General features: G+C 50.0%; 1 protein-coding gene across 1 annotated transcript in view; it reads right to left on the reverse strand.

Annotated features, from left to right (window-relative positions):
- Nucleotides 1-377: 377 nt before the first annotated feature.
- Nucleotides 378-26,197, reverse strand: part of SHISA6 (shisa family member 6) — a 202,463-nt gene continuing 176,643 nt past the window's right edge. Inside the window, exons 4-6 of the mRNA XM_056506000.1 lie at nt 20,736-20,798; nt 9,512-9,664; nt 378-928 (exon numbers count right to left, since the gene is read on the reverse strand). Of these exons, the coding sequence (XP_056361975.1) occupies nt 378-928; nt 9,512-9,664; nt 20,736-20,798 (767 nt within the window). The remainder of the gene's footprint in view (nt 929-9,511; nt 9,665-20,735; nt 20,799-26,197) is intronic.

Below are 26,197 nucleotides of genomic sequence, written 5' to 3' on the forward strand. Positions count from 1 at the left end.
GGTGGCTGCATTTCCTCCTCCCTGTCTCAGGCTGCTTCTCCTTGGAGCAACTGAAAAGTCCTGAATTCATGGAAACTATGGGATAATGCAGGTGAGCCCTTGGAAGGAGCCATCGATTACTATGGCTTTCTTTGACAGAAACTGATGCACACCAGGAAATTTCCTCTGTTATCCCTCCCTAGTGTCTGACTGCTGCTTCAGTTCTTCCTGTGTCACTGATGAAGGGGTGGCTTTAAAAACAACGTGGGCGGGACTGTCAGAGAAGTCTTTGCAGACACTGAGTTAGTAGAGGTTATCTTGGCCTATAAGGCCACTGCAGAACGGGGTGCTGTGGCCACCCCAGTCCTTAAGGAGTATCTACAATGCACTGGGTTGTGTCAAACAGTCACCTCGGTTTTGCTGGCGGTGCGGTAGTGGTGGTGGTGGCCGGGGATGTAATGCAGCTGTTCCACCGTGTTGTGCCGGCGCGAGGCGAACGCTTGGCGCTTGGCCGAGGTCGGGTTCATACTCAAGGTATTGTACAAGTTATTAGAGGCACTGGGATGGGAGTGCATTTTTGACATCCTGTAGCGATCCAAGACGGGTGTTGACACAAAGACATCCGTGTGTGACAATGCCCTGGACATGGACTGCTCGGGGTAGCCCGAGCGCTCCGGGGACAGCAGCGGGTCCTGGGAGTGCAGGCGCTCCGCCGACAGCAGCTGCTCGTCGGAGAGAATCCGCTCGTAGGACATGCTGAACTCCTCGGGCATGATCCTCTCAGGGGACAGCACCCTGTCCTGGGACATGGCCCTGATGGGACGGCGGGGCCGGTCCCGCTGGTTGCCCTGCTGAGACATTTTGATGACGTTGATGGGCAGCGTGCCCCGGGCTGCCAGGTCGGGCAGGTGTCTCCTCCTCATGTAGTACTCGTCAGCCTCTTTGTCAGCTGTGGGGAGGGAAAGGGAGAGGTTGGAAATGTCAGAGTGCTGTCCCAGGGGTGCAGACCTGCCTCCTGGTGACAGCCGAGGGACCGTCTGCCGCAGGCAGGGACAGCGGTGGGTGGTGTCACCAAGGGCTTGTGGCAGAGAGGAGCGTGGAGTGCATGGGGACAGTGCAAGTCCCTGGGCAGGGCATCCCACAGCCCTCCACGTGCTGTGGAGGCCAGACTGCAGTACCACACAATTTACATGAGAGCTCTGGAGAAATTCCCAAATGTCACCCCCATGGGAAAGAACAGGGCAGGTGACACGAGAGGTGAGGTCCCCGTTTGAGGTCCCCATGTCACCTCTGGCCTGAGACCTGGGTATTCCCTGAAGCCCACGAGTGACCTCATCACATTTTAATTACCACATTTAAATATTTGCTTATGTGATCACAAAACAAATTTGGTGGTCATGGTTCAGTCTCTGAGACACTGAATCACCTGCCTAAGGTTTCGTTTCCCATTTTTATAATCAGCCTTGGCTGATGTAATAGAATTTATCCCACGGAACATTTCTTGCTCAGTTTGCTGCTCCTACATCTGAAATGGTCTCTCTGCTGCTCTGAAATGCAGCACACACTCCCCACACACTCACCCTCCTTTTTTTGGCTTTGAGAGAAACGCTGCAGTCTCAGGATGTTGGCTGCAGCAGTTGTATCGTGATAGATCACTGGAATCCTACAGCAGCTGCAACTGCCTGATTCAACCAACTGGTAATTCAAAGAAGCAACCTCACAGTTGTTTCAGATTTTTTTTTTTTAAAGCAACAACAGAAACACAAAAACTTTCTGGTTAATCCCTCTGACATTCTTCTGCTGTGAGCTGAGGTACTGGGATCACTCACCTGGAAGGAGGCTTGGCAGTCCTTGGGCAGCCTGAGGTGCCCTGATGTGCCTGTGGCACAAAACCCAGAATGCCCATCCCTCCCCAAAATTCCACTGTCACAAGTGGGAGGGCACAGCTGTGGCCTCCATGGGCCAGGGGATGGAGTCACATTTAGTGCTCCACACTGATCACCCCTGTGAGCCTTCTGTCTCACTTCTCTGTCTGAGAGGTTCTCCTGATGAGAGAGGAGCATCCCCCTCCCCTTCTGGCTCATCAGTGACCTCAGAGCCACCCCAGACACCTGCAGGACCCTCCTCTCCTTGCAGAAGCCAGCAGTGGGATGCAGGAAGGGGATTCCTCATGCAAAGGTAAAGGAAATTTCTCCACCTTACAGAAGAAACGAGGCTTGTTGCAAAGTAACCTCACAGGAAGAGCTTTGCACAGAGCCCCCAGAGCTGGGCACACCCAGGAGCCAGCAGGGACTGTCCCCACCAGGCTTGAGCCAAGTGCTGATGGGCAAACACATCCTGTCCTACCCATCCTCAGCTCCTGGGACTGACATAAAATTCCTCTGGAAGTCATTTGCTTCTCTGACAAATATGATGAAAATATGTGATAATAAAGAGGAGCCTTGTTTATTTTCTCAGCTCCAGTATTTCAAACCATGGCAGGTGATGGAAGATAGGAATGGATGAGGTGGTAGAAGAGGAAAATTTTCCATATGTGGAGATTCTGAGGATGTTAGAGGGACAAAGAGAGCAAAGCTCTGCTGCAGGGTGGTTGGGGTGATCATGGGGCAGGTGAGGGAGGTGCTGCCTCTTCCTGTGGGCCCTCAACAGGCCTGGTAGTTAAATAATGGTGGGAATTCCCTCACTCTCCTGGCATAGCCATCACTTTGCAGGTTTTATGCACCACACTGGCTGGGACTCCTGTGGCAGAGCTCCTGTGGTGGGTGCTGACAGCATCCCAGAGCTTTGCCCACAAGGCACCAGCTCAGCCAAACTGCAGGGCTGTCACCACCTGTGCTGGGCCACTCACTCCTGTCCTCATGCCCTCTCCCACACCTTCCCTGCCCAGCTCCTGGGGAGGGGGGGCTGTTCCTGTCTCACATCAGAAGCAGGAGCTGAGAACATCTGTGCCTCCAGCCCACCCTGGCATGAGGTCACCCACAGCTCCCTGTGCCGCTTCCTGCCCGTGGGATTTGCTCTCCAGAGCACACACTGCAGGAATGACTCTCTATTTTTTGCCACCCAACACTTCTTGGAAGGATGTCTCGCTGCAAATGTCAGGCAGCAGCTCTCCTGGCCTCCAGCTCTCTGTCTTTAAAATCACCTTCTAGGAAGGCTGAGGGCGGGGAGATTCCATATGGCCCCGGGAAGTGTAGGCATTTCTGCTGAGTGTTTTGGCCCCGGTTGGAAATGCCAGGCTGGTGTGCACAGCTCTCAGCGATGCTGCAGCCTGGGAATGGAGCAATTAGCACCCTGGCACTTGGCCTCTGCTCTGGATGAGAGCAGCTCCACCCGGCTCGCCCATGTGACTCTAAATAGATGTAATTAAAGCACAGAACATCCCAAATGGAGATGTGCTTGGATGCTCACACCTGGCTCTGGTAATTGCCAGCAGGAGCTAAACCAGCTAATGTGATGTTTCCAGCTTTGGGCTGTGGGAGAGGTGACACAATCAGCTGATTGGAAGTGGCTTGAAGCTGTTCCTTAGATTAAAAATGCAGCATGCTCTACACTTTAAAATGTTTTGTCCATTAGCAGCATAAAAAAATATCTTTTCTTTCCCTCTCCCACCCGTGACCCTGGTACAGGTCTGTGGAGCCTTTTGCTGACATTTCAGGGTGCTGATTTAATGTCAAAGATGCTCCTAAGCTCACTCAGGCCGTGATGCTGAGGAGGAGGAACATTTCCAGGTGTGGGGAAACTTCTCATCTCCAGCTCAGAGGAGTGAGAGCACCATGTGTGACACCCAAGAAGCTGCTGGAGGCAGAGCAGCCAGACACTTCCCAGTGCTGGCTCTGAGAGGGGCGTCAGCCTGAGCCAGGGATGGGGGCAGAGCCTGACAGGAATGTGCTGCATCAGAATCACAGAATCACAGAATCACAGAATCACAGAATCACAGAATACTGAGGTTGGAAGAGACCTCCAAGATCATCGAGTCCAACCTATGTCCCAACACCTCAACTCAGAGTCTAGACTATAACATGGCACTAAGTGCCATGTCCAGCCTTTCCTTGAACACTTCCAGAGATGATGATTCCACCACCTCTCTGGGAAGAGCATTCCAGTACTTTATTAGTCTTTTGGTGAAAAATTTCTTCCTACCATCCAACCTATACCTTCCCTGACGTGGCTTGAGACTGTGTCCTCTGGTTCTGTCAGCTGCTGCCCGGTGGAAGAGACTGACCCCACCTGCCCACATCTCCCTTCAGGAAGTTGTAGAGAGCAATAAGGTCACCTCAGACTCGTGCCCCGTGCCAGGAGAGCTCAGCACAGCGCTGGAACCACCAATTCCTGCACCAGGGACAGCAGAGAGACAGCCCAGCTCCAGGCTGGGGGCAGTGGAGCTCCAGGGGCTTTGCCCACCAGCTGGGGAGGGAAATGAGGAGCTCTGGTTGCACAGTTGGCCAAAACCAAAGTTTCTTTAATCTTGGCATCACAAAATGGTTTGGGTTGGAAGGAATCTTAAAGATGCTCCAGTTCCAAACCCCTGTTGTGGGCAAGGACACCTTCCAGGCTGGTTCCTGTCACCCTGACCACAGCAGCACCACCCTGGGACAGCTGGGATCTGATAACTCTGATCTTGTCACTGATGCTCACGTGAGAGCAGACATTCATAATTGTAACCAAAATAAAACTACAATCCAGCATGTTCCTCCATCAAACATTAAAAAAAAAAAAAAAATTAAAAATTAAAAAATTTAAGTACTTAAAATTTCCATTTAAGATAAATTTTAATTTTTTTTTTAAAGTGTGCTAAGAGGATTCCAAAAATGCAGAAATTGTGAGCAGACAAAAAGGAATCACTGGTGTATTGCTTGACAGGATTTTTTCTATTTTTGAATCAATCCTATACTTCTGGGTCTTTCCTTGTGTCTTTTAAACATTTGGAACTGCAATTACTGGTAATTATGCTTTCTGCACACTTTCTGGGCTTTTTTCATTGATTTTGGTTGGGGGTTTTTCTGCCCTTTCTTCCCTCCTTTGGCAGTTTCTAGAACATCAGTCAGGGCTGGTCTCACCAAACTTCAGGAATGTTTGAGTCCTTCAACTGCCTTGGCTTCAGGCTAAGCTGTTCTGCCCTCAGCTTTTTTGGTGTTTTTTGTTGATTTTTTCCCTCATTTGGAGGGAGATCCCCAAATAAATGCTCTTACACGTTCCACCTCAACCTAAGATGCCAGTGCAGAAAAGCAGAGCAGAGCTCCTCTGGCACTGGAATTCCAGAAATTCCATAAAAAATGGGGTTTGTGTGCTCTGGGAAGGGAATGTGGAGCAGAACAGCCAAGGACAGTTTTTCTTCCTGTTCTTCCACATTACCATGGTGGGAGCAGATGCACGTGTGTGTGCATGTGAGGCCATCACAAGAATTCCTCTCCTTTTCCTAAAGGTAATTTTTCCCCAGCTTTCTTCCTCTGCAGCTCCAGCAGGTTTCCTCTCTGGGCTTGTCTCTCCTTGTTTTAATTGGCTTTAACATTTCCAAGCTGCCCAGTCACTTGTGATGATTCTCCAGCCAGCACCAAGTGGTTTAATCTGCCTGAAAATAGGAGCTTCCTTCCTGACTGACCTTTCTCACTTAGCTGGGAGAGCAATTCCCTGGAGCACCAGGCAGGGTGGAATTAATCCAGCTGCTCTTGCTCAGCCACATTCTCACTGCTGCCATCACTGCTCTTCCCCCTGCCAGGGCACAGGGGGTGCTCAGCCCCTCAGAGACCCAAAAAACAGCCCAGATGGGTTCCTGTTGTCTGTGCCCTGGTCTTTCATCATCTGTCTCTGCTAACTGGAGGAAAATAAGTAACTTTTCCCTGCCTGGCAAGCCTGAGGAAACCTAGACAAGCACCTGAAACATAGATTTAAAAAAATACCTAATGTTTCTTATCTTGCTCAAATACAAGTATTTGTTAATTATCTCTTCATAACTTTTTTATTTTATTTTTTTCTAACCATGACAGGAAAGAATTATTTTTAAATAAGAAAAATGAAGGCACAATAAATAATTTTTGAACTGCAGCTTTTAGATATCACACTTTTTTTGTTGTTGCCTTCAGCTCCTTCATAGGAATAAGAAAATTATCTTGCTGGCATTCTGTAAGGGGAGGTTTGGGAGCTGGGAGTCTCTTTTCCTTTGGCTCTGGAGTAGAGCAGCTGCAAGAAAGTGATTCAGTGACTCTGGAGGTGCTGGGTGTATTCAGCCCCAGTGGGAGCAGGGAGGGCTGAAACTCCTTGGCTGCTCAGAAATCCAGAGCTGGTTTGGCATTTGCCAGGTGCAGTGCAAGAGGCTGGGTTGGTGTCCTGCAGAGAGCACTGGAGCCTGTCAGAGCTGCCCTGGATGGGTCCCTGGGTGGGATTTGCCCTGCACTGAGCAGGGATTCCCTGCATGGATATTTAAGGGTTTGACTGACCCCCTCTCCAGCCAAGGGCCTGTCTTGGGTTGATGTGCCCAGCAATGTGAATTCTATCACCTGATAATCTGTTAAAGCCAGGTGGGGCAGTGACCCTGATCTCCTGGCACACATTATCTGCTCATGGGCTATCTTTAAACCAGCTGGGCAATCATCTTTATCTTCCCACAGCCCATCCTCCCTCCAGGAGATATCTCCTGTTAATGGCCAGTGAGTCCCAGGGCATGACTGATAAAATTCCATCATCCCACTGGGAGATGCTCCAGCCAGGGGAGGAGCCAAGCCTTTCCTACCCAGATAAAAACTGACATTTTGGACACCAAGGAACCTTCTTCCCACTGGATTCCAGAGGAAAGCCAGACCTTTCCACATCATCCCTGGAGCTTCAGAGGAAACTGCACCTTCTCCAGGAGCACTGCTGCAGCTGAACCACATCTGCCCCTGCAGGAGGATGCAGCCACCATTGAATGGGACTGTGCCAACACCCTGACTGACTGACGGGTGTCAGCTTGGATTCTGACTCTGGCAGGGCTGGGATTGTTCTGTGTAATACTGCATTGCTATTTTAATTTTCCTAGTAAAGAACTGTTATTCCTAATTCCCATCTCTTTGCCTGAGAGCCCCTTCATTTCAAAATTATAATAATTGGGAGGGAGGGGGTTTACATTCTCCATTTCAAAGAGAAGCTCCTGCCTTTATTGGCAGATACCTGTCCTTCAAACCAGGACAGGGCCAAAGACAAGCTCAGTGCCCTTGGTCACTGCCAGGGATGCCCTGAGAGGGACAGGGACTGCCCAGAGGGGCAGGGAAGGCTCCAGGAGCACTGACTGCACTCACAACATTTAACCTTGGCACCCTAACACAAACCTGTTTTTGTCATTTTGGACAAAGATCTAGGAAATCAGGGGATCACACTGCAGAATCCCAGCCTGGTTTGGACTAGGAGGGACCTTAAAGCCCATCCAGTGCCACCCCTACCATGGCAGGGACACCTCCCACTGTCCCAGGCTGCTCCACCCTGGCTTTGGAACTTCCAGGGATCAGCCACAGCTTCTGTGGGCACCCAGGGCCTCCAGTGGGTGCATTTTGTGTGCAGAGAAATTCGCATTTTGGTCATCCCAAAATGGGGACAATTTAAAGCAGAAATACTACAATGCCCTGATTTCAAGGGGTTTCCAGTACCAGACATTATCATCCAAGCTAATAATGAACATGAACTGTTCAGCACTGGGATCTTTTGGTTGGGAATGGGAGATCTGAGTGTTCCCAGGAGAAAAGCTCATGGCAGAAGCAGAGCTGAGCACAGGGCACAGGGAGGAGGGCAGGCTCCAATCCCCAAATACCTCAGCTCTGGTCTCCAACTCAGTTCAGCACATTCTTACTTTTAAGCACATCAAATGAATTTGTCTTAATATTAAACAGGTACCTAAGTCCCACACTGAAGAGCCAAGGAGTGGACTGTGATTTTTGTTGTGGGTGTTTTTTGGGGTTTTTTTGTGCTGCATTTTTATTTCATTGTCTCTTGTGAAAAAATCTTCCACAGATATTCTTTGTGGATAGTCCAAGGGCTTTCCTGTTACTAAATTTGGTGTGCCCCTCTTAGCTGGCTAAACTGGGAATGCAGATTTTCCACAGACTAACTCAGATCTGCTTCTCTTACTCCCCTGCCCTTAGTGATCCATTGTGGGTGAAAATATTTTCTCTAAGTAATTTCTCTAAATTAGGCAGTGTGACTCTGTGGCTGCATCCAGAAACTACTCATGGAAATTACAGACCCAGGGTGAGTCTGCACAGAGCATTTCCTGCACAAAAATCACTTGTTTCAGAATCCCACTGGAGCTGAAGGGTTTGAGATCAGCAAAGAGGATGAACTGGAGCATTACAGAACCATTGGCAGAACAATGCAATTCATAAAACTGCAGGAAAGGAGAGATGCTAACAAGAGTGAGCAGGGCAAAGCTGCTGGAATACCCAAACACCCTGTGGGTCTGAGCATGGAAGGGGTGAGGAGCAGCTCTGACACACACAGAGCATGGAAAAGAGCATGGATCTGAGCATGGAACAGCTCTGGACACACAGCATGGACAGAAAATGGGTCTGAGCAGGGAACAGCTCTGGACACACAGCATGGAACAGAGCATGGATCTGAGCATGGAACAGCTCTGAGACACAGCATGGACAGAAAATGGGTCTGAGCAGGGAACAGCTCTGGACACACAGCATGGAACAGAGCATGGATCTGAGCATGGAACAGCTCTGAGACACAGCATGGACAGAAAATGGGTCTGAGCAGGGAACAGCTCTGGACACACACAAAGCATGGAACAGAGCATGGATCTGAGCATGGAACAGCTCTGGACACACAGCATGGACAGAAAATGGATCTGAATATGGAATGGGTCAGGAACAGCTCTGACACACACAGAGCATGGAATAGAAAATGGATCTGAGCATGGAACAGGTCAGGATCAGCTCAGACACCATGGAGCACAGAACAGCTCTGAACACACACACAGAGCATGGAACAGAGAGTGGATCTGAGCACAGAACAGACCAGGAACAGCTCTGACCTACACTGTGGAACATGGAACAGGTCTGGACACACACAGAGCATGGAACAGAGAGTGGATCTGAGTATGGAATGGGTCAGGATCAGCTCTAACACCATTGGGTGGGTTGCAGCACTGCCCAAGGCAGGCAGGGCTCCTCCTGGAGATGTTCCCAACCACCTCAGCATCTTCCTGCTGGCATTCCCAGCTGCCCATGGCTGCTGAGATCCCTGGCCTGGCTATGCCAAGGGCAGCTCTGAGCACCCAGCTGGGCTGGGCTCAGCCCCAGCAGAGAGAAAAAAGGATTCTCAGTGACTGTGTCAGGAGCAGATCGGGGCAGGGGGTGGCAGGCAGCACAGCAGGCAGTAGCCACACGTGCTGTGCTGCCCCAGCAATGAAATGACCCCACACCCACCCCGATGGGAAGTGACAGCCAAGGGATCAGCACTGGAGATGCCACCCTGGCAGTGCCCCAGCACAGTGAAGGGATATTCCCAGAGCAACCAGAACAAACCAGACACAGGGGGAAGGAAAGGAGCTGACACCTACTGAGTCTCTTCAGAGATGAGTATTTGCTGGGGTTGGTCTTGACAGCAGACTCGTAGGACGGCGGGAGGTGGGAGAGGTTCTGGAAGGAGCGGGAGAAGGACAGGTCGTAGGGCTCGGTGGCTGACGTGAGGATGTTGTTCATTCGTGGCTTGTCTGCAAAAAACAGCAGAGAAAGGCAGGTTTAGAGGAGATGGGAGAGGCAGGGAGCCCCACAGGCTCCAGCAGGGAGCAGAGCTGGACCCAGCCAGCCTCAGTGATGGGCTCTTGGACATGACTCAAGCTGGCACCAGCAGATCGTGAGAAATGGATCCTGTGGTGCTGTTTGCTTGTCCAGATCGTGGGAAATGGATCCTGTGGTGCTGTTTGCTTGTCCAGATCGTGGGAAATGGATCCTGTGGTGCTGTTTCCCTGAGAGCACAGTGCTGCCCAGTCCCTGGAGCTGTCTGATGGGATGGGCTGTGCTGGCTCTCACCCTGGGGCTGTGCCAGGTGCTCGGGCAGCATCACTCACCTTCACCCCCACACTGTGCTCTGCCCACCCTCAGGGACACAAACCAGTCTGGGGGGTTCTTTTAACTGGGGCTGATGACCCAGCTTGCCTCTCCATGTGCCAGGTTCCTCATTAATGCTCTGAATGGCCCTGGGGGCTCCAGGGCAGTGCTGGGCTGTGGCTCTGGAAACCTCCCTGCACTCAGGAGTGTGAGGTGGGGCTCTGGGGGCACATCTGGGGCACATTCAGGGGGCAGGACAAGGTGTTGGAGAGGTTCCTGAGGTAGGAAATCCCTGTTCCTGAGGGATGGAGGATGCCTCTCTACTGATGTTCATTTTGTTGGTCACTGAGGGGGTCCCCAGGCAGGGTCTCCTCTGTCACAATTCTAATGCTGAGGGCACTGTCAGTAAAGATTTGCACTGAGCCCAGATGCTGGAACTGAACTGCAGGGTTTTGAAACCTTGTTCCTTCACTGCAAGCTGGAAAATGATCTTTCATCAGCCCAGCCAAGGGACAGGGACCTGTTGGACTGCAGTTATAATTCCCAGGTGTCAGATATTAAAATGAGCAGATATGAAAGTATTTAACAAAGCAGGAACTTCAATTATTGGAAGCAAAGCCAGAACAGACCCCAGTGGGCTCTGTCAGACCCCACAGCAGGGATGGGGTTCTGTAGCTGAGGCAAAAGACCAGGAGGTGGCCACTTCAGGGATGGTTTGAAAATGAAATCAGATGGGTAAATTCTCTGGTAGAGCAGCAGAATGTCCAAGCCTTGGCTTCACACATTCCTGTCCATGAAGAGCAATGCATGACCAGTGTGCACTCACCTGCCCCAAGCCCTCTTGCCTCCTCTTCAGCATGGCCTGGCTGAGATAAAAGATTCTGCCCAAAAGAGATTCTGCACAGATTCTGCCCAAAAGTAACAGAGCAGCAAGGGAATTTCACTTGGAAAACTGTTGGCTTTGTTCAGTGTCCATACACTTGCTAATTTCTCCCATTTCCCAGAAAAAAAAATTAAAAACAAAATCCACCAAAGTAGAGTGCAGACATTTCACAGACATTTTTCTACACCTGAGTCATAAGTGAATCTGTTTTCTCCAAAAAACATCTGAGTGAGTGAGGCCATCCCTGCTGCCTTTCTGCCGTGGGGAGCCCTGTTTGTTGGACAGCAGGACGTTTTCCTCCTCTCTGAATTTTTAATTTCACGGTGTCCTCAGTGCCCCTGCTGCCTGGAAATGAGCCCAGCAGTTCTGGGTGTCTGTGCACAGGGACCCAGACCTGCTCCCACAGCTCTTCTCCCACTGTGACTTCCCCTGGATCTTTTAAACCTCCTGTCACCCACCCTCAGCACTGCAGTGCCAAAGACAGGCTGAGGCATTCCTGACACTCCTGCAGAATTCAGCACTGGTGAAAAACCCCTCCTAACACTGCCATAACCACCTCAGCTCATAAATCTCTCCCGTTCCTTCTGTTCCTCTCTGCTCTTCTGGAACTGGTTCTGGTGTGGCAGGAAGAGCACAGCCCCAAGTGTGGAGTGTCACCTCCCAGAGAGCATCATGTCCCTGCTGATGGCTTCAACCCCTGCCTAACAGACTGGCTGCAGATCAGGGGGCTGGAAACAATTGATTCGATGTTACCCAGTAAACAGAGACTGCATCAGCATTGAAACCATGTCCCCACTCCTCGTGCTTGTGTGGCAAGGACCCTGGGGTAACATCTCTTTGCAAATTCCTCAGGCAGAACCTGTAGCTAATCTCCATTTCCATGGAGGTTTGGACATGCTGCAATGAGCCCAGCCATAGAGCAGGAGCATTAATTGACTGTTTGCAGGAGGTGTGTGAAATCAAGTGCCACATGTTCATCTGATGGGCTGCTGCACCATCACTTCATCTTCTTGCTGCTTTTCCCATCCAGGCAGTCAGGAATGATTCTGGCAAACGAGAAGTCACCTTGAAATCCACTGCCCGTCACTCAGCAAAATAAGGGATAAACTGAAATGACCACAGCTAATTTCAGATGTCTTTTGCATAATGTGGTCTGAGAGGGAGATCAGAGAACTGAGGCACTCTAGTAAGGAGAAATATCTCGTGGAATTTATATTCTGAGGCCAGTTCAGCACAAGTTTCTCAGCAGTTTTTCACTCTGCAATATATTTGAGTCATGCTTGTCTCTGGTCTCTCTCCTCTTTGTTTGTGGGCTCCTATGGAAGCTGCAGGTCATAATCAATAGTCAGGATGCAAATAAAAAGGTCTCCCAGTTCCCTGCAAGGCAGCTGAGGTTATACACTGTGTTCCCCAGCATTCCCACTCATCCCAGTCCAGCTCTACACTCTGGGCACTGGAAAACCAGCTCTGTCCCATGTTACTGGGACAAACTATGAAAATCAGGTTTAGTCCCCATTTTCCTCAGCACCACCCTTCATCTCTGTGCCATTTTGTGCTCATTTCTGACACACCATCCATCCTGGCACAGGAACTGGCAGAGGAGCAGGCAGGAGATGAACTCAGCAGCACAGAGGACACACAGCAGCCACAGGAGCCTCACCAGCCGTTTCCCTGGGGCTCTAAACTCCCTTTGCTACAGCCTCAGAACAGCCCCACCTTGGTACAGTCAGTGCAAGGCTTTAAAATTCTGCTGATGTCTCTGATTAATTCAGCAGGAATTCAGCTCTGCAGCATTCCCTCACCCTCCAGGCAGCACAGTGCCCTGAGCAGGGATGCTCCAGCCCTGGTGCTCGGCACAGCCCAGCCCAGAGCTCACCAGGCTGGCACAAGGAGCTCAGGAGGGGAGAAGGGAGCTCTGTGGAGCTCTAACTTCTCCTCCTGGAGTCCTACCAAGCAAGCTGGGGGCATTTCCTCTGCTTCACAAGCTGGAATTGCCAGGCCAGTCTAAGCCCTGCTGTATTTTTATAGGAACCAGAGCATCCCTGGGCCAGGCTGTGGGAGCTCCTGCTCTGCTCACAGGGCTGGGGAAGGGGCTGCCCTGGAGGGGCTGCTCATGCTCCTGCTACATCCTGATGATGCCTTAGGATTTTAGCTTTTATACTTTTCAAATCCCATAGTGCTTTAGTGCATAACTCTGAACTCCATATAAAGTGTAGCTAACTGTCTTCACATTTTGGGCAGACAATTCCTCTGGGCCTGTGATCCAAGGACACCCCACAGCCTCAGGCCCCAAAAGTGCAAACAAAAGTGAATTGGGAGGCAGCAGACTGGGGGAATATGACTTAATTACCTGAAGCTGTAATTGGAGGATTAACCTCTGATATGCAAATAGACCAAATTTATAATAGTCATGACCATTGTCCATCTTGGGTGCAGCCTCAGAGAGGCTCTGACTGCCCAAGGTGTATCTGCTGAAGTCCTTTAATAAATCCCCACTTTATCTCAGCCCAGCCCCTGTTCTGGGTGGGCACTCCAAGGCACCACTGACCCAAACAGGAGAATGGGCTGGGGCTGCTGTGGGTCCTGCAGCCCTGCTGTGCCTGGGGACTGCACTGAAGGTGGCCACACAAACCCAGTGCTCTGCTGGACTCATGCACTCGGCTGCTGTGGCACCTGAGAGGGAAACAAAGCCCCTCTGAGCTGGGGCAGAGCCTCATTTAGGCAGATCCTCATTTCTCTGCCAGTGCTTTGCAGCCTCTTTGCAAACTCAGGGCTCAGAGAAGTTTCAGGATTTCCAGAGCTGTGCAGATTGGACCTGGAGTCTTATTGTCACATCTTGCTCTGCCCATCTTGTTGGAAGACACTTTCAAAGTGTGTTTACACGAGGCACAAAACCTTTCATGTTCAAGGACGGGAGCAGATGATACCCAAAACAAAAAAAAAAAAAAAAGTGAATTGATGGCAAAGTTTTAAACAAAGCTCAAGTGGCAAAAGGGATGTGCTGCAGATTTGCATTTGAGTCTGCACATATGTTGTGCGAATTCTGCAAGACATTTCAACAGATGCCTTTTAAAACATTCACCCAGAGAAAGCAAACAATGTCACCTAGGAGAAGCTGCTACAAGCCAGCCTTCTGCTGCTCAGCCTCAGCTCAGCAGAGCTCCAGCCCTCTCTCAGAGCTCCCCCTGCTCCCCCAGCTCTGCCTTCTGCTCAGCCCTTTGAAGGCTCAGACGCAAAGTCTCGGATTCTGACGCAGGTTCTCACAAAGGGCCCCATTCCTGAGGAAAATCTGCTGGCACTGATGACGTTCTGGAGCCTTCTGTGCCCGGCTCAGAGCTCCCAGGCCATCCTGAAGTGGCACGCTGTCAGAGCAGGCAGATAAACTGATGTTCACAGGCTCAAATTAAATTTATAACATGGATCTTCAGTGTTTGTGTTTTCACACTTCTGCTTGCTCGTGTCACAAACACTGTTATTAATAGTGCTTTGCATTTCTCATGACTAATCTCCAGGAAGTTTCTGCATTTCCAGGTCAGATCCTCTGTGGTGTAAATCAGAGCTCTCCTGTGAGTAGCTGCCCTCATTTATATGAGCTGGAGAGGGAGGATTTGAAATTCAGCCAGTGTTAGAACCCCAGTCTGTCAGGATGGCTCTGGGGCTGGGTCCTGCAGGGCTCCTGGCTGGGAGCTGAGCAGCAGGCAGGTGCAGAGGGAAGGGATGCAGCACACTGCAGGGTGATGCCTTGGGGTGGGACAGTGACACCCCTGGGTGCTGTCACCCTGGGGATCAGCAAGGAGAGGCCCTGAGCACACAGAGTGCTCCACTGAGTACTGCACCCACAGCTGCACTGAGAGCAGCAACGCTGCCAAGTCAGATGGAAGGGAGAGCTGCAGGAATTCAAACTGCACAGAGCAATCAGAGAGAGCAGCTGCTCATGCTGGAGGCTCCTGCCCTTGCAGGGGTCAGAACGAAACACCTGGCTCAGGACCAGAGCTGGGGCTGCCCTTGAGAGCAGGGCAAAGGGGCACCTGCCCCCAGCTCTGCCAGGGCCTCGTGCCCAGAGACTGCCAGGGCAGGCAGAGGGAGCTGGTTCTGGAGGGAAAGCCACAGAGACATGGAATGGTTTGATTTGGATTGGATTGGATTGGATTGGATTAGATTGGATTGGATTGGTTTGGTTTGGTTTGGTTTGGTTTGGTTTGGTTTGGTTTGGTTTGGTTTGGTTTGGTTTGGTTTGGTTTGGTTTGGATTGGATTGGTGTGGTTTGGATTGGATTGGATTGGTTTGGTTTGGTTGGGATTGGATTAGATTGGATTGGATTGGATTGGATTGGATTGGTTTGGTTTGGTTTGGTTGGTTTGGTTTGGTTTGGTTTGGTTTGGTTTGGTTTGGTTTGGTTTGGTTTGGTTTGGTTTGGTTTGGTTGGGATTGGATTGGATTGGATTGGATTGGATTGGATTGGATTGGATTGGATTGGATTGGATCGGATTGGTTGTGTTGGTTTGGATTGGATTGGATTGGATTGGATTGGATTGGATTGGATTGGATTGGATTGGTTTGGTGTGGTTTGGTTTGGTTTGGTTTGGTTTGGTTTGGTTTGGATTGGTTTGGTTTGGTTTGGTTTGGATTGGTTTGGACTGGATTGGATCACTGGATTCCAGCCCTGCCATGGCAGGGACACCTCCCACCATCCCAGGCTGCTGCCAGCCCCAGTGTCCAGCCTGGCCCTGGACATTCCAGGGATCCAGGGGCAGCCCCACCCCGTGCTGTGCCTGGCACTGGGTGACTTTAATGTCCCTTGCAGCCCACACCATGGGGGTTTCTGTGGCTGTGCTGAGGGAAGGGCAGCACACAGCTCAGCAGGCTGAGCCCAGCCTGAGTCCCAGCACACCCCAGAAACCAGCCCAGCCCCGGGGGTGGCTCTGCACTGAGGCAGGCAGGGGCACCCCTGGCTCTGCATGAGCTCCCATTCCAGAACTGAGGCTGAAGGCAGAGTCTGGGTGTTCTGGGAGCAGAGCAGGGGTCAGTGCCTGCCACCCCAAAAGCTCCTGGATGCCCCAGGAGCTGGGGCTGTGCTCCAGCCCCGTCCCAGCTGCATCCTCCCCCCCACTGCCATTCCTGCCCTGCACAGGGTCAGGACATCAGGGTCTGTCTGTTCTGTGGTTATTGCTGCACATCTGATTAGCTTCTCATCTCCCCCCCTAGATTTCTGCTGGGGATAAAGCTAATTTAAACAGTCCTTAATTGTTATGATTTTGTAAACAGTGTCTTAAACACAATAGACACAAAACTCTCAACAAATTGCTGGAGGAGATGTGACAGAATAGGGAATCATTTTCATATCTTCTGGGATTGCCCCAAATTGAAGCTTCTGGTCTGATGTTAGAAAATTGATGCAAGGATTTTTTCAGCAATATATCCCCCAAAGCCCTATTAGTGTGTGGGAAGGAAGATGCCCTGGATTTTTGAAATGAAGGAAAGAGAAAGAAGGAGGAAAAGAAAGAAAAGAGGAAAAAAAGAGAAGGGAAGGAAGGAAGGAAGGAAGGAAGGAAGGAAGGAAGGAAGGAAGGAAGGAAGGAAGGAAGGAAGGAAGGAAGGAAGGAAGGAAGGAAGGAAGGAAGGAAGGAAGGAAGGAAGGAAGGAAGGAAGGAAGAAAAGACCACACTCATATGTGAGTACATAGAGAGGAAACTGATAAAAGCTCACACAACTTCTGCTATAAAATAAAATTTGCCTCCATCAGAGCAATCCCAGGCATCATTCATGGAAAAACACTTGGCCAAATTAAAACCTTGAAGTAATTGGCTGCTCATGGTGGTTTACCAAGTACTTTTTGAGATGATTGTCAAATGCAATTAACTGACATAAAAGTCGTGATATGAACTTCCTTCTAACCATATTATTTGGAAATGCGCTTGGTATTTATAAAGATGCAAAAAAAAAAATGTTTATTAGGTGCTCCTAAGGTTAGGATAATTATATATGCACTAAATATAATGAGATGAAACTTCAGTAGCAGTAAAAAGTAAAGCAATAAGCTGTTCAGAAAGTGAGCCCAGGCAGTCAGTGTGTATTTCTGTTATAGCTGATGCTCAGTTCTCTTTTGTGCCCCCAGCTCGGGTTTTTCCTTCATATTTTAATGTTTTTATGGGGAAAATCATTTTATGTGCTTATTTTATGTGAAGGCTGAATATCTAAGCAAGATAAATTAATGTATCAAAAGATTTAGCTGCATTTCATATGTAAAACTTGGTTGTGCTTAGAGCCTAATACTTGCTCCCTCCCACTCACATTTTACATACAAATCACTACATTTCCTAAAACTGCTGTAGAGTTCTTCATTTGCAGCTCAAATCTGCAGCTGAGGTAGAAATAAAGTCTAGAGTTAAGGAAATCCACATGGAAATTCAGATTTCGGTGGAGTTGGGGTCTAAAATCTGTCACTGAAAGCAGAATTTCAGCTGAGGTTTCTAAAGGGCTGTAGGTACCTCTGGTGTCCTGGGAGGGAATTTGGGGCAGGAATAGCCCAGCAGCAGAAAAAACCCCAAGGGATTTCTGGAAGATGTGGGATGCTCACTGTGAATTCAGAACCCTCAACAAGAGCAGGATTGAAATCCTGGGGTTGCAGCCCCCGGGTTGGGAGAGTCATGGAACTGCAGAGTGCCAGGATGGGTTGGGTTGGACCTTAAAGCTGGTCCAGGGGCAGGGACCTTCCAGGGGCTCCAGCCCAACCTGCCCTGGACACTTCTGTGGCTCACCTGCCTGTGGTCACTTCTGATCCCGCTGGGAATTGTCTTCCCCTGATATCCCGTTTTCCAGCCCACGTTTCAGCCTCTGTGCCAGCCAGGAGGGAGGGAGGGGAGATTTCCCTCTCAGCCCTGTGCTAACGAAGTGAGAGCAGCCTGGCAGAACAGGTCACTGGGACCCCACCTTTAATTAGTGGTTATTCCTTCTTGCAGGGGAGGAGCTCAGGGAAATCCCAGCTCCGTGGTGGGCAGCCCAGTTACACCGAGAAGCTGTTCCCCAAAAGTGGTTCCCCTGCCAGGTTAAACCAGAGCCCTCGGGGGTTTAACCCTGGGAACCTGCAGCAGGAGCAGGACAGCTCCAAGACCTCAAACCTGCTTTTAGTTTGTTCTCCTCACTCCTTGTGAGCATGGATTGCTTTCATCCCCTGGGATTTGTTTCTTTGTGGCAGCTGAAGGCAGCAGGACATGAGGAGCTGGGGAGCATCTGCTGTGGAAACAGATGTTGGCCACGCTCTGCCTTCCCCAGCTGGACATTGGCCCTGTCAGGGATGGACAGAGGCATTCCCAGAACACTGCCTGGTGGGACAGCAGCCCCACTGCACATCTGGGTCTCTCCTGCACACTGAGATCCTGTTATGATTCCCAAAACAGGGAATGGTTGTCCTGCTGCACATCTGGATCTCTCCTGCACACTGAGATCCTGTTATGATTCCCAAAACAGAAAATGGTTGTCCTGCTGCACATCTGGGTCTCTCCTGCACACTGAGATCCTGTTATGATTCCCAAAACAGGGAATGGTTGTCCTGCTGCACATCTGGATCTCTCCTGCACACTGAGATCCTGTTATGATTCCCAAAACAGGGAGCAGCTGCCCCGCTGCCCCTCTGGATCTCTCCTGGATGCCAAGATCCTGCTGTGATTCCCAAGACCTTTGGGAGAACACCTGTCTGGGTGCATTTGGCTCCACTTTTCTGCAGTGCCAGCCAGAGGGGAGAGGGGCCTTGGCTTTCCTCCCTTCCCCACCAGGAGCTCTCCTGCAGAGCCTCAGGCTCGGGGTGTGCACAGCTGGCTGGGGGCATCCTCTGCTGCTCAGGCCCGGGATGGAGGGAGTTTGGAGATTCAGGGAATTACAGGTGAAGGCAAAGACCTGTGAAGAGAGCAGCCCAGAGCAGCTGAGCTCCCATCCTGACAGGAATTCAGGATTCAGCTCACCCTGCACACCCAGGGGTGCAGCCTTAGGGAGCTGCTCTAGGCACAGCAGGGATTTTGGCTGTTTGTCACCTCCAGCCCAGGCTGGCACCCTGAGGACATTCAGCTGCACTAAGGAGGATTCCAGGCCACCTGCAAACCCCTCACTCTGCTCCCTGCGAGGGTGCCAGGCACCAGCTGCTGAGCACAGGACAGCTCCTGCCCAGTCCACATCTGCATGGCCACGCAGCAAAGGTGCCCCGTGCCAGGGAGGGCGTTAAATTCAACCTTGCTCACAACCTCAGCACGGATTCTGAATCCTGCAAGCTCTTCTGATGTCTTACTTGAAAAGTCCAAAGGTAGTTTCAGACTCCCCAAGCAATGGCTCACCAGCATCAGCACGAGTGTAAGGAACAGAAGCACCCATGGCCATCTGGAAAGCTCAGAGGGAAGATGCACCTCTGAATCACACACTTGTATCAGCTCATCCCAGTCACTCAGAACAACCACGTTATTAAGACACAGGAAGCACAAGGAATCCAAGACCATGAGTGTGTCTGCCTTTGGTTCTTTGTCTCTTAAGTACATAAAAAAGCAAAGCATCTGTTAGGAGCAGAGGGAAGTTGAATTGTTTTAGCACATTCCCTGCAGTTCTTGGCTGCAATGGGACCCTGATGCTGGAGCTGCATTCAAGCTCCTGCACAGACACAGAACCCAGCAGGTTAAGGGCAGCTCAGAATACAGCAGGAGCTGGATTTTAAAAACAAGACCAAAGAGAAGACAACACAGTTTCAACTCTATTTCTCCATTTTCTTCTTTTTTTTTTTTTTCTTTTTTTTTCCCTCAGGAAGGTAGAAAAGTAAACAGGACGAGTAGTCAAGAACATTGGAGGCTGTCAGTTCAGGCTCAATAAATACTGCTGTGGCACTGATGACTTTAAAGCTGACACTCTTCCTCCTGGAGTGTTTGGAAGGCAGAAAATGAAGCCCTGATACCACAGTCTTACCATGGCAGCAATTTGCAGGCTGAGGAGATGCCTGCCTCCTCTGGCAAGAAGAAACCCCCATGGTTTTTAGGTGATCTTTCCAAGGGTAATTGTTCTCCCACCCTCCTCAGCAGCAGAGAGATTTCTATACATGAACACAACTTGCAATAAATCAGCTCCAGAATAGTCAGGACGAGATTTCAGAATTCAAAACAAACGCCAGGACAAAAAGAGTGACAAATACAGAGATTCAGCACTGCCAGAGGTGATTGAGGTGAGATTTACTGAGTGCTTGCAGCAGAGGAAAGGATCACATCCCAAAGGGTGCAGGGAGGGACACGGACAGGACCAAGACAAGGCAGCAGCAGAAGAGGGGAGAAAGCAGAGGGGACCTGAGGGATCAACCAGAAATGGATCTGATTGCACAGAGACTGGGGAGCAGGGATTTGGGGGGCAGGACTGGCCTGGGGTTGGATGGATGGAGCCGGGAGCTGCCAGGGTTTGGCTGGTCCGTGGTGGCTCCCAGGGAGGGGGACACAGCCCAGGCTCCACTGCTGCTCAGACACCCAGAGGGGGGCACAGACGGGCTGGGGGACAGGGCTGAGCAGAGAGAGGCAGGTTCTGGACATGGAGGATGCAAAGAAACATCTCCAGACTGGGACAAGGTGGAGGGAACCAAGTGGGAAACAAAGGAGTATCTTGGAATTAAACACCAGGCTGATCAGCACAGTTAGAAAAGACTGGGCCATATTTCCCTGTGCACACTCTTGAAAATATGGTCCTGTATTTAATGTTAATGGGAACCATCAGCCATGCAGCACTGCCAGAGGAATATTTCCATTAACATTAAACACACTTTGGTACCAGTAAATGTTACTGGCTGGCAGAGGAAAGTTACAACGTGTGTAATTTTGCTCTTTGCTTTCTCTTACCATGTGTAGGTGTCTGGGTGGCACTGTTTAGTATCAGGTGATTATAATTTTGTTCTTGGTCATCTGAAATTCACAGAAAAAAAAAAGTCCCTTTAAGAACCAGCTTAGCATTGCCACTGATCTGCAGATGATAATTACAGCTCACAGTATCACAGGAAATCTCAGCATGATTAAAGAAAGGAGAAGGAAATGCTTAAGAAAGCAGAAGATTCTGTTATGCAGTTCATTTAAAATTCCAGATTCAAGGAGAACACGATAATGGGAATCTGCTCCCCTTCTGCTGAGCCTGCAAAGGAAGGTTCTCTGCAAAGGTGAGAAACACATCCAGCCAGGAGAGCACCCAGCTGTACCCACAGGTTCCTGGGCCCCCATTCCACTGCTCCAGCTCCATCCAGCACAGCCCTTTGGAGCTTTGGAGGTTTTCAGGATGTGAACCCCAAACACCCAAACCCAGAGTGTCCCACTGTGAGCACAACCACAAAGAGTTAAAGGTGTGGCCTCGTGGAGTTAAACTGATGCCTTAAGTTTTATCTTTCATATTCCCAGACTCTGCAGTGCATTGGTGTGTGACTCTGAACTCCACACAAAGTGTCACAAGTTCTCCTCCCAGCTCAGGCACACAAAACAATCCTTTTCCAGCCCCACAACCAAGGACACCTGAAGCTGCAGCTTCAGCCCCAAAAAGTGCAAGCAGCAGCAATGGAGGAGAGAATGTGGGAGGATGGGAGTGCAGGAGCTGGAGCTGGGATTGGACAGTGAAGCCAAGATGGAAATGGAGCCAAAGTGATGCAAGTGTGAGAACTGGTGACTCAGATCCATCTTGGCTCCATCTTGGGTGGAGCCACGGCCGGGCTCTGGCACTGCCCAAGGTGAATCCTTTGGAGCCTTGGGATAAATCCCTGCTTGATTCCTGGGGCACTGCCCAGCCTCTGCTCCAGGAGCCTCTCCAGGCATCAAAACAGCTGCACATGAGCTCTGGATCTCTCCCCAGGAAACGGGAATCCTGTGGGACTGAGGCAGCCAGTGCAGGGGAAACAACCCATGGCAGAGCCACTGCTGGAACTGGGGCTGGGAGCTGACCCTCGGGGTGGAAAACAGCCCTGTCTCCTTCTCACTGCACTGAAATCAGCAGAGAAGGGACTCCTGATAAATCCATGAGCTTTAGTTTGCAGTAGGGAATGAGCTCCTTGTCCAGACCTTTGCAGCATGGATGGAGCTGTGGCAGTGCAGGATGAGAGGAGATCTTTAGGGATCCCTCATGTCCTGCTCTGCTGGTGCTGGGGGTTACCCCAGTGGCTACTCAGCTTTTCCCAAATCTGTCATGGATATTTTACTTTCTCCCAGATCTGTGTCACTGAGTCTTCCTTTCTGCTTTTCAGACCAATTCCTTCTTTCCTGTCTTCCAGAGACATGGAGAGAACCCCTCTTATTTCTGCCACAGCTCTTTGTGACCACAGTAAGTGTGTGCTCCTTTATCCTTCATGCTGACACCATTCCTTTCCTGTTTCCCTGTAAAACCTGCTCTGCCTTGGCTCCCTGTCATTCCAGCACCCTGTGCTCCCACTGACCCACTTCTGATCCCTCAAGTCTGGGATGTGTTTCTGAGGGAGCCCTAACCAGGACAGAGTGGATGCATTGTGCCCAGTCAGCTTCTCTTGCTCACACAAACTGATATTTTTCTTTTCCTGGTTCATTTAAAGTCTGTGATCCTTTATGGCTCCTTACTGCTTTTCCAAGGAACTCTCCAATTGTTCTCCAACACAGAAAAGGCTTTTTAGCATTCCTGCTTCAGCCCAAAGCATCTCATTTTTCTCCATTTAATCAATTTATTTTCAGGCTATTTATCCAATTTGTCAAGAACATTTTAAATTCTAATCCTGTTCTCTAATAGACTTACGGTCATCCAAGCTTCATGCCACCTGCAAATTTAATAAGCAAATTCCTTCTCCACCAGGAACAAAGAAACCAAATCCAGAACCACATCAGGCCATCTTTCCCCTGGTGTTCAGTCCCTGCATGGTCACTCAGCCCTCATGCCCTCTACCCCAGCCAGGTTCATTAACAACCTGCTTCTCTAATTAATCTGGAAGCTGCTGGAAACCTAGCTAAGGTCATGATCTTTGATATGAATTATTTCCTCCTGGCCATAAAACACAGCAAAAATACTAAAAATAAGGTTAAGTTGCCATTATTTGTTTCTAAGTTTTTTGTTTTTTGGCTGCTTGTTTGCCTCTCTCCCTCACTATGGGGAGTGTCTCAGTGTAACCAGGATTAAAATCAGAGTTTATTTATTCAGGTGACAACAGACTGGGCATCTTCACCTGCTTCCTGCTCCATCCAGAATCCAAGCACTCATATCCCAGACAGATGGAAAAATGGAAGGGTTTTAGCCTGGCTGCCAGCACCAGATGAGCAAATCTTGAGAGGAGCCCAGATCCACAGGGACACCTCAAATGGCCTTAAATAAATGCCTTACATGTTTCCCTAGTTTGAATTTTCCTTTGAATCCTCCACTGTTCATTGCTTTCAGCAAGGAAAAATCCTGCAGGAGCTCATTTTGTGACTTTCAGTTTCTGTTCCTCCATGCAGTCAAATTTCAATTTAATGTGAAAACCGGACCAGAGGAAGGGGGACAAATAAGAAACTGCATATTTCTGGAATCCCTGTAACTGTCTGGAGGGATTTTTAGAGAAAAACACATAGATGTGGCACTTGGGGACATGGTTTAGTGACCATGGAGGTGCTGCTGGGTTGGTGGCTGGACTGGATGTGTCCAGACCTTAAAGGTCTTTTCCAAGCTGAACAATCCCCACTGTGACCCCGGGGACTCTGAGGATGGACAGTCTGTGTCCCCTCTCCAAACGCTTTTCCAGTCCCCACACACCCTCACAGTGAGAGAGGGTTCTCTGATGTTTGGGTGGAATTTTGTGTGTTGGGGTTTGTTCCCTTTGCCCTGGCTCTGGGCACCACTGGGAAGGGACCAGCTCCACTCTTTGTTCACCCCTCAGTCCATCACAGGCACTGACAGATCCCCCTGGGCCTTCTCCCATCCCAGCCCCAGCTCAGCCCCTTGAGCATCCTTGGTTATTTGCTGGACCCGGCTGTGCTGGGTTGATGTGCCCAGCAATGTGAATTCTGTCCCATCTGCTGCAGCCGGGTGGGGCAGTGCCCCTGATCTCCTGGCACACATTATCTGCTCATGGGCCATCTTTAAACCAGCTGGGCAATCATCTTTATCTTCCCACAGCCCATCCTCCCTCCAGGAGATATCTCCTGTTCATGGCCACTGAGTCCCAGGGCATGACTGATAAAATTCCATCATCCCACTGGGAGATGCTCCAGCCAGGGCAGGAGCCAAGCCTTTCCTACCCAGATAAAAACTGAGATTTGGACACCAAGGGACCTTCTTTCCACTGGATTCCAGAGGAAAGCCAGACCTTTCCTCATCATCCCTGGAGCTTCAGAGGAAACTGCACCTTCTCCAGGAGCACTGCTCCAGCTGAACCACATCTGCCCCTGCAGGAGGATGCAGCCACCATTGAATGGGACTGTGCCAACACCCTGACTGACTGACGGGTGTCAGCTTGGATTCTGACTCTGGCAGGGTTTGGGATTGTTCTGTGTAATACTGTATTTCTATTTTAATTTTCCTAGTAAAGAACTGTTATTCCTAATTCCCATATCTTTGCCTGAGAGCCCCTTCATTTCAAAATTATAATAATTTGGAGGGAAGGGTTTACATTCTCCATTTCAAAGAGAAGCTCCTGCCTTTATTGGCAGACACCTGTCCTTCAAACCAGGACTGGCCCAGTTCAGCCGTGCCCTGCTGTACTGGGAGCTGTCACTGGTCCCAGCACAGTCCCAGCACTGCCCTGTTCCTCCCCAGGACCCCGTTCCCCGCCTGCACCCCGGGATGCTGCTGCCTCCTCTGCCACAAGGGCACATCGCTCCCTCATCTTCCTCCTGGCCCAGCGCCAATCCCAGCGGTGATTCCCCCAGTTATTGCCTTGTTTATGTGTTACTCCATCTGTTGTTGAGGTTGCAAAGCAGGGAGGAGGAACGAGCCCGGTGTATTTCTCGATGACTCTCCCTGACATTTACAGCTGATAAGTTCATCGAGCATGACTGGATGGCTGCAGACACTTCTGTCCTGCGAGCCTTGGGAGGATGAATTTCCCCAGATGAATTTCTTCATCCTTCCAGAAGCTTTCAGGGGAGCTGGTGGCTCCTGTGCCCGTCCCTTGGGCTCCAGCCAAGCTCATTCACAGATCAAGCAGCAGCAGCAGACACCTGAACCCCAATTCTGAGTGTCCTGTGCCCTGCTGCTCCCTGCAGGGTGAGAGGGGACACGGACATGGGGACGCTCGAGGTGTGAAATGCTGGTTTTTAGAACAGAGCAGACACAACCCAAACACACCAATTGTTCCAGAAGGGAACCAGCAGAGGTTTTGCTCTCCTCTCACAGGTCACTTATTCCCACAACCTCATTCCTGAGGGAAGCTGCCCCTGAGCAGGAACATCATCTCCTGATTATGAGCAACTTTTCATTTCACCTCAAATTCCTTTCCCTTTCTCCTTTCCTTTCCTTTCCTTTCCTTTCCTTTCCTTTCCTTTCCTTTCCTTTCCTTTCCTTTCCTTTCCTTTCCTTTCCTTTCCTTTCCTTTCCTTTCCTTTCCTTTCCTTTCCTTTCCTTTCCTTTCCTTTCCTTTCCTTTCCTTTCCTTTCCTTTCCTTTCCTCTCCTCCTCAGGTGTTTTGAGGCTGCTGCTTCAGCAATATCATCCAGCCCTGTCAGAACGTGAATTATTGGCATTTTGATGTGGCTGAGCTAATCAAGCATCTGAATGCAGCACTGGGCTTCATTTACCACTCCTGTAGCCCTTTGTAAACACTTTCTAAGCAATAAAATACTTTAAAATGATGGCTGAGCCTTCCCACACCTCTTCAGGTTTAACAAGATAATGCTGTTAATTGTGAAGAGCCAGTTAGGCAGAAGCTTATCTATTGTTGAGACAAGGATCTGAGTTCAAAGCTATTTACCAGCAAACTCTATTAGGGGAAGAAAGGAGCCACAGGGCTCTGAATTGCCAGGCCACAAAAGGAAATTTCTGAGCGCAGCTGGAGGAGCGATCAGATAAAATAACCAGCAGAAAGAGTGAGATGTTTCACTGAAAAAAAGGAAACCAGTGCTCCCATTCCTTTGCAAACAGGGAAAGACACGTGCAGAGAAGTCACGTTCATTTTCATTTACAACTGGTTATTTTATTTATTTTATTAAACTGCCTCTATCCACAAATATTCTCACTTTCAGCCTTCCAATTCTCTCCTGCATCCTGTTGGCTTCGTGGGGCTGTTCCCAGCTGGGGTTAAACCACAATAATCACCTGAATTATCAGCACGAAGGTGCAAACTCTGGGTAACTGTTAAAGAACATTCTAAATAGCCCCCAAAGAGTTCCTACTGC

This window comes from Oenanthe melanoleuca, chromosome 18, assembly GCF_029582105.1.
Source record: "Oenanthe melanoleuca isolate GR-GAL-2019-014 chromosome 18, OMel1.0, whole genome shotgun sequence".
Lineage (NCBI taxonomy): Eukaryota > Metazoa > Chordata > Aves > Passeriformes > Muscicapidae > Oenanthe > Oenanthe melanoleuca.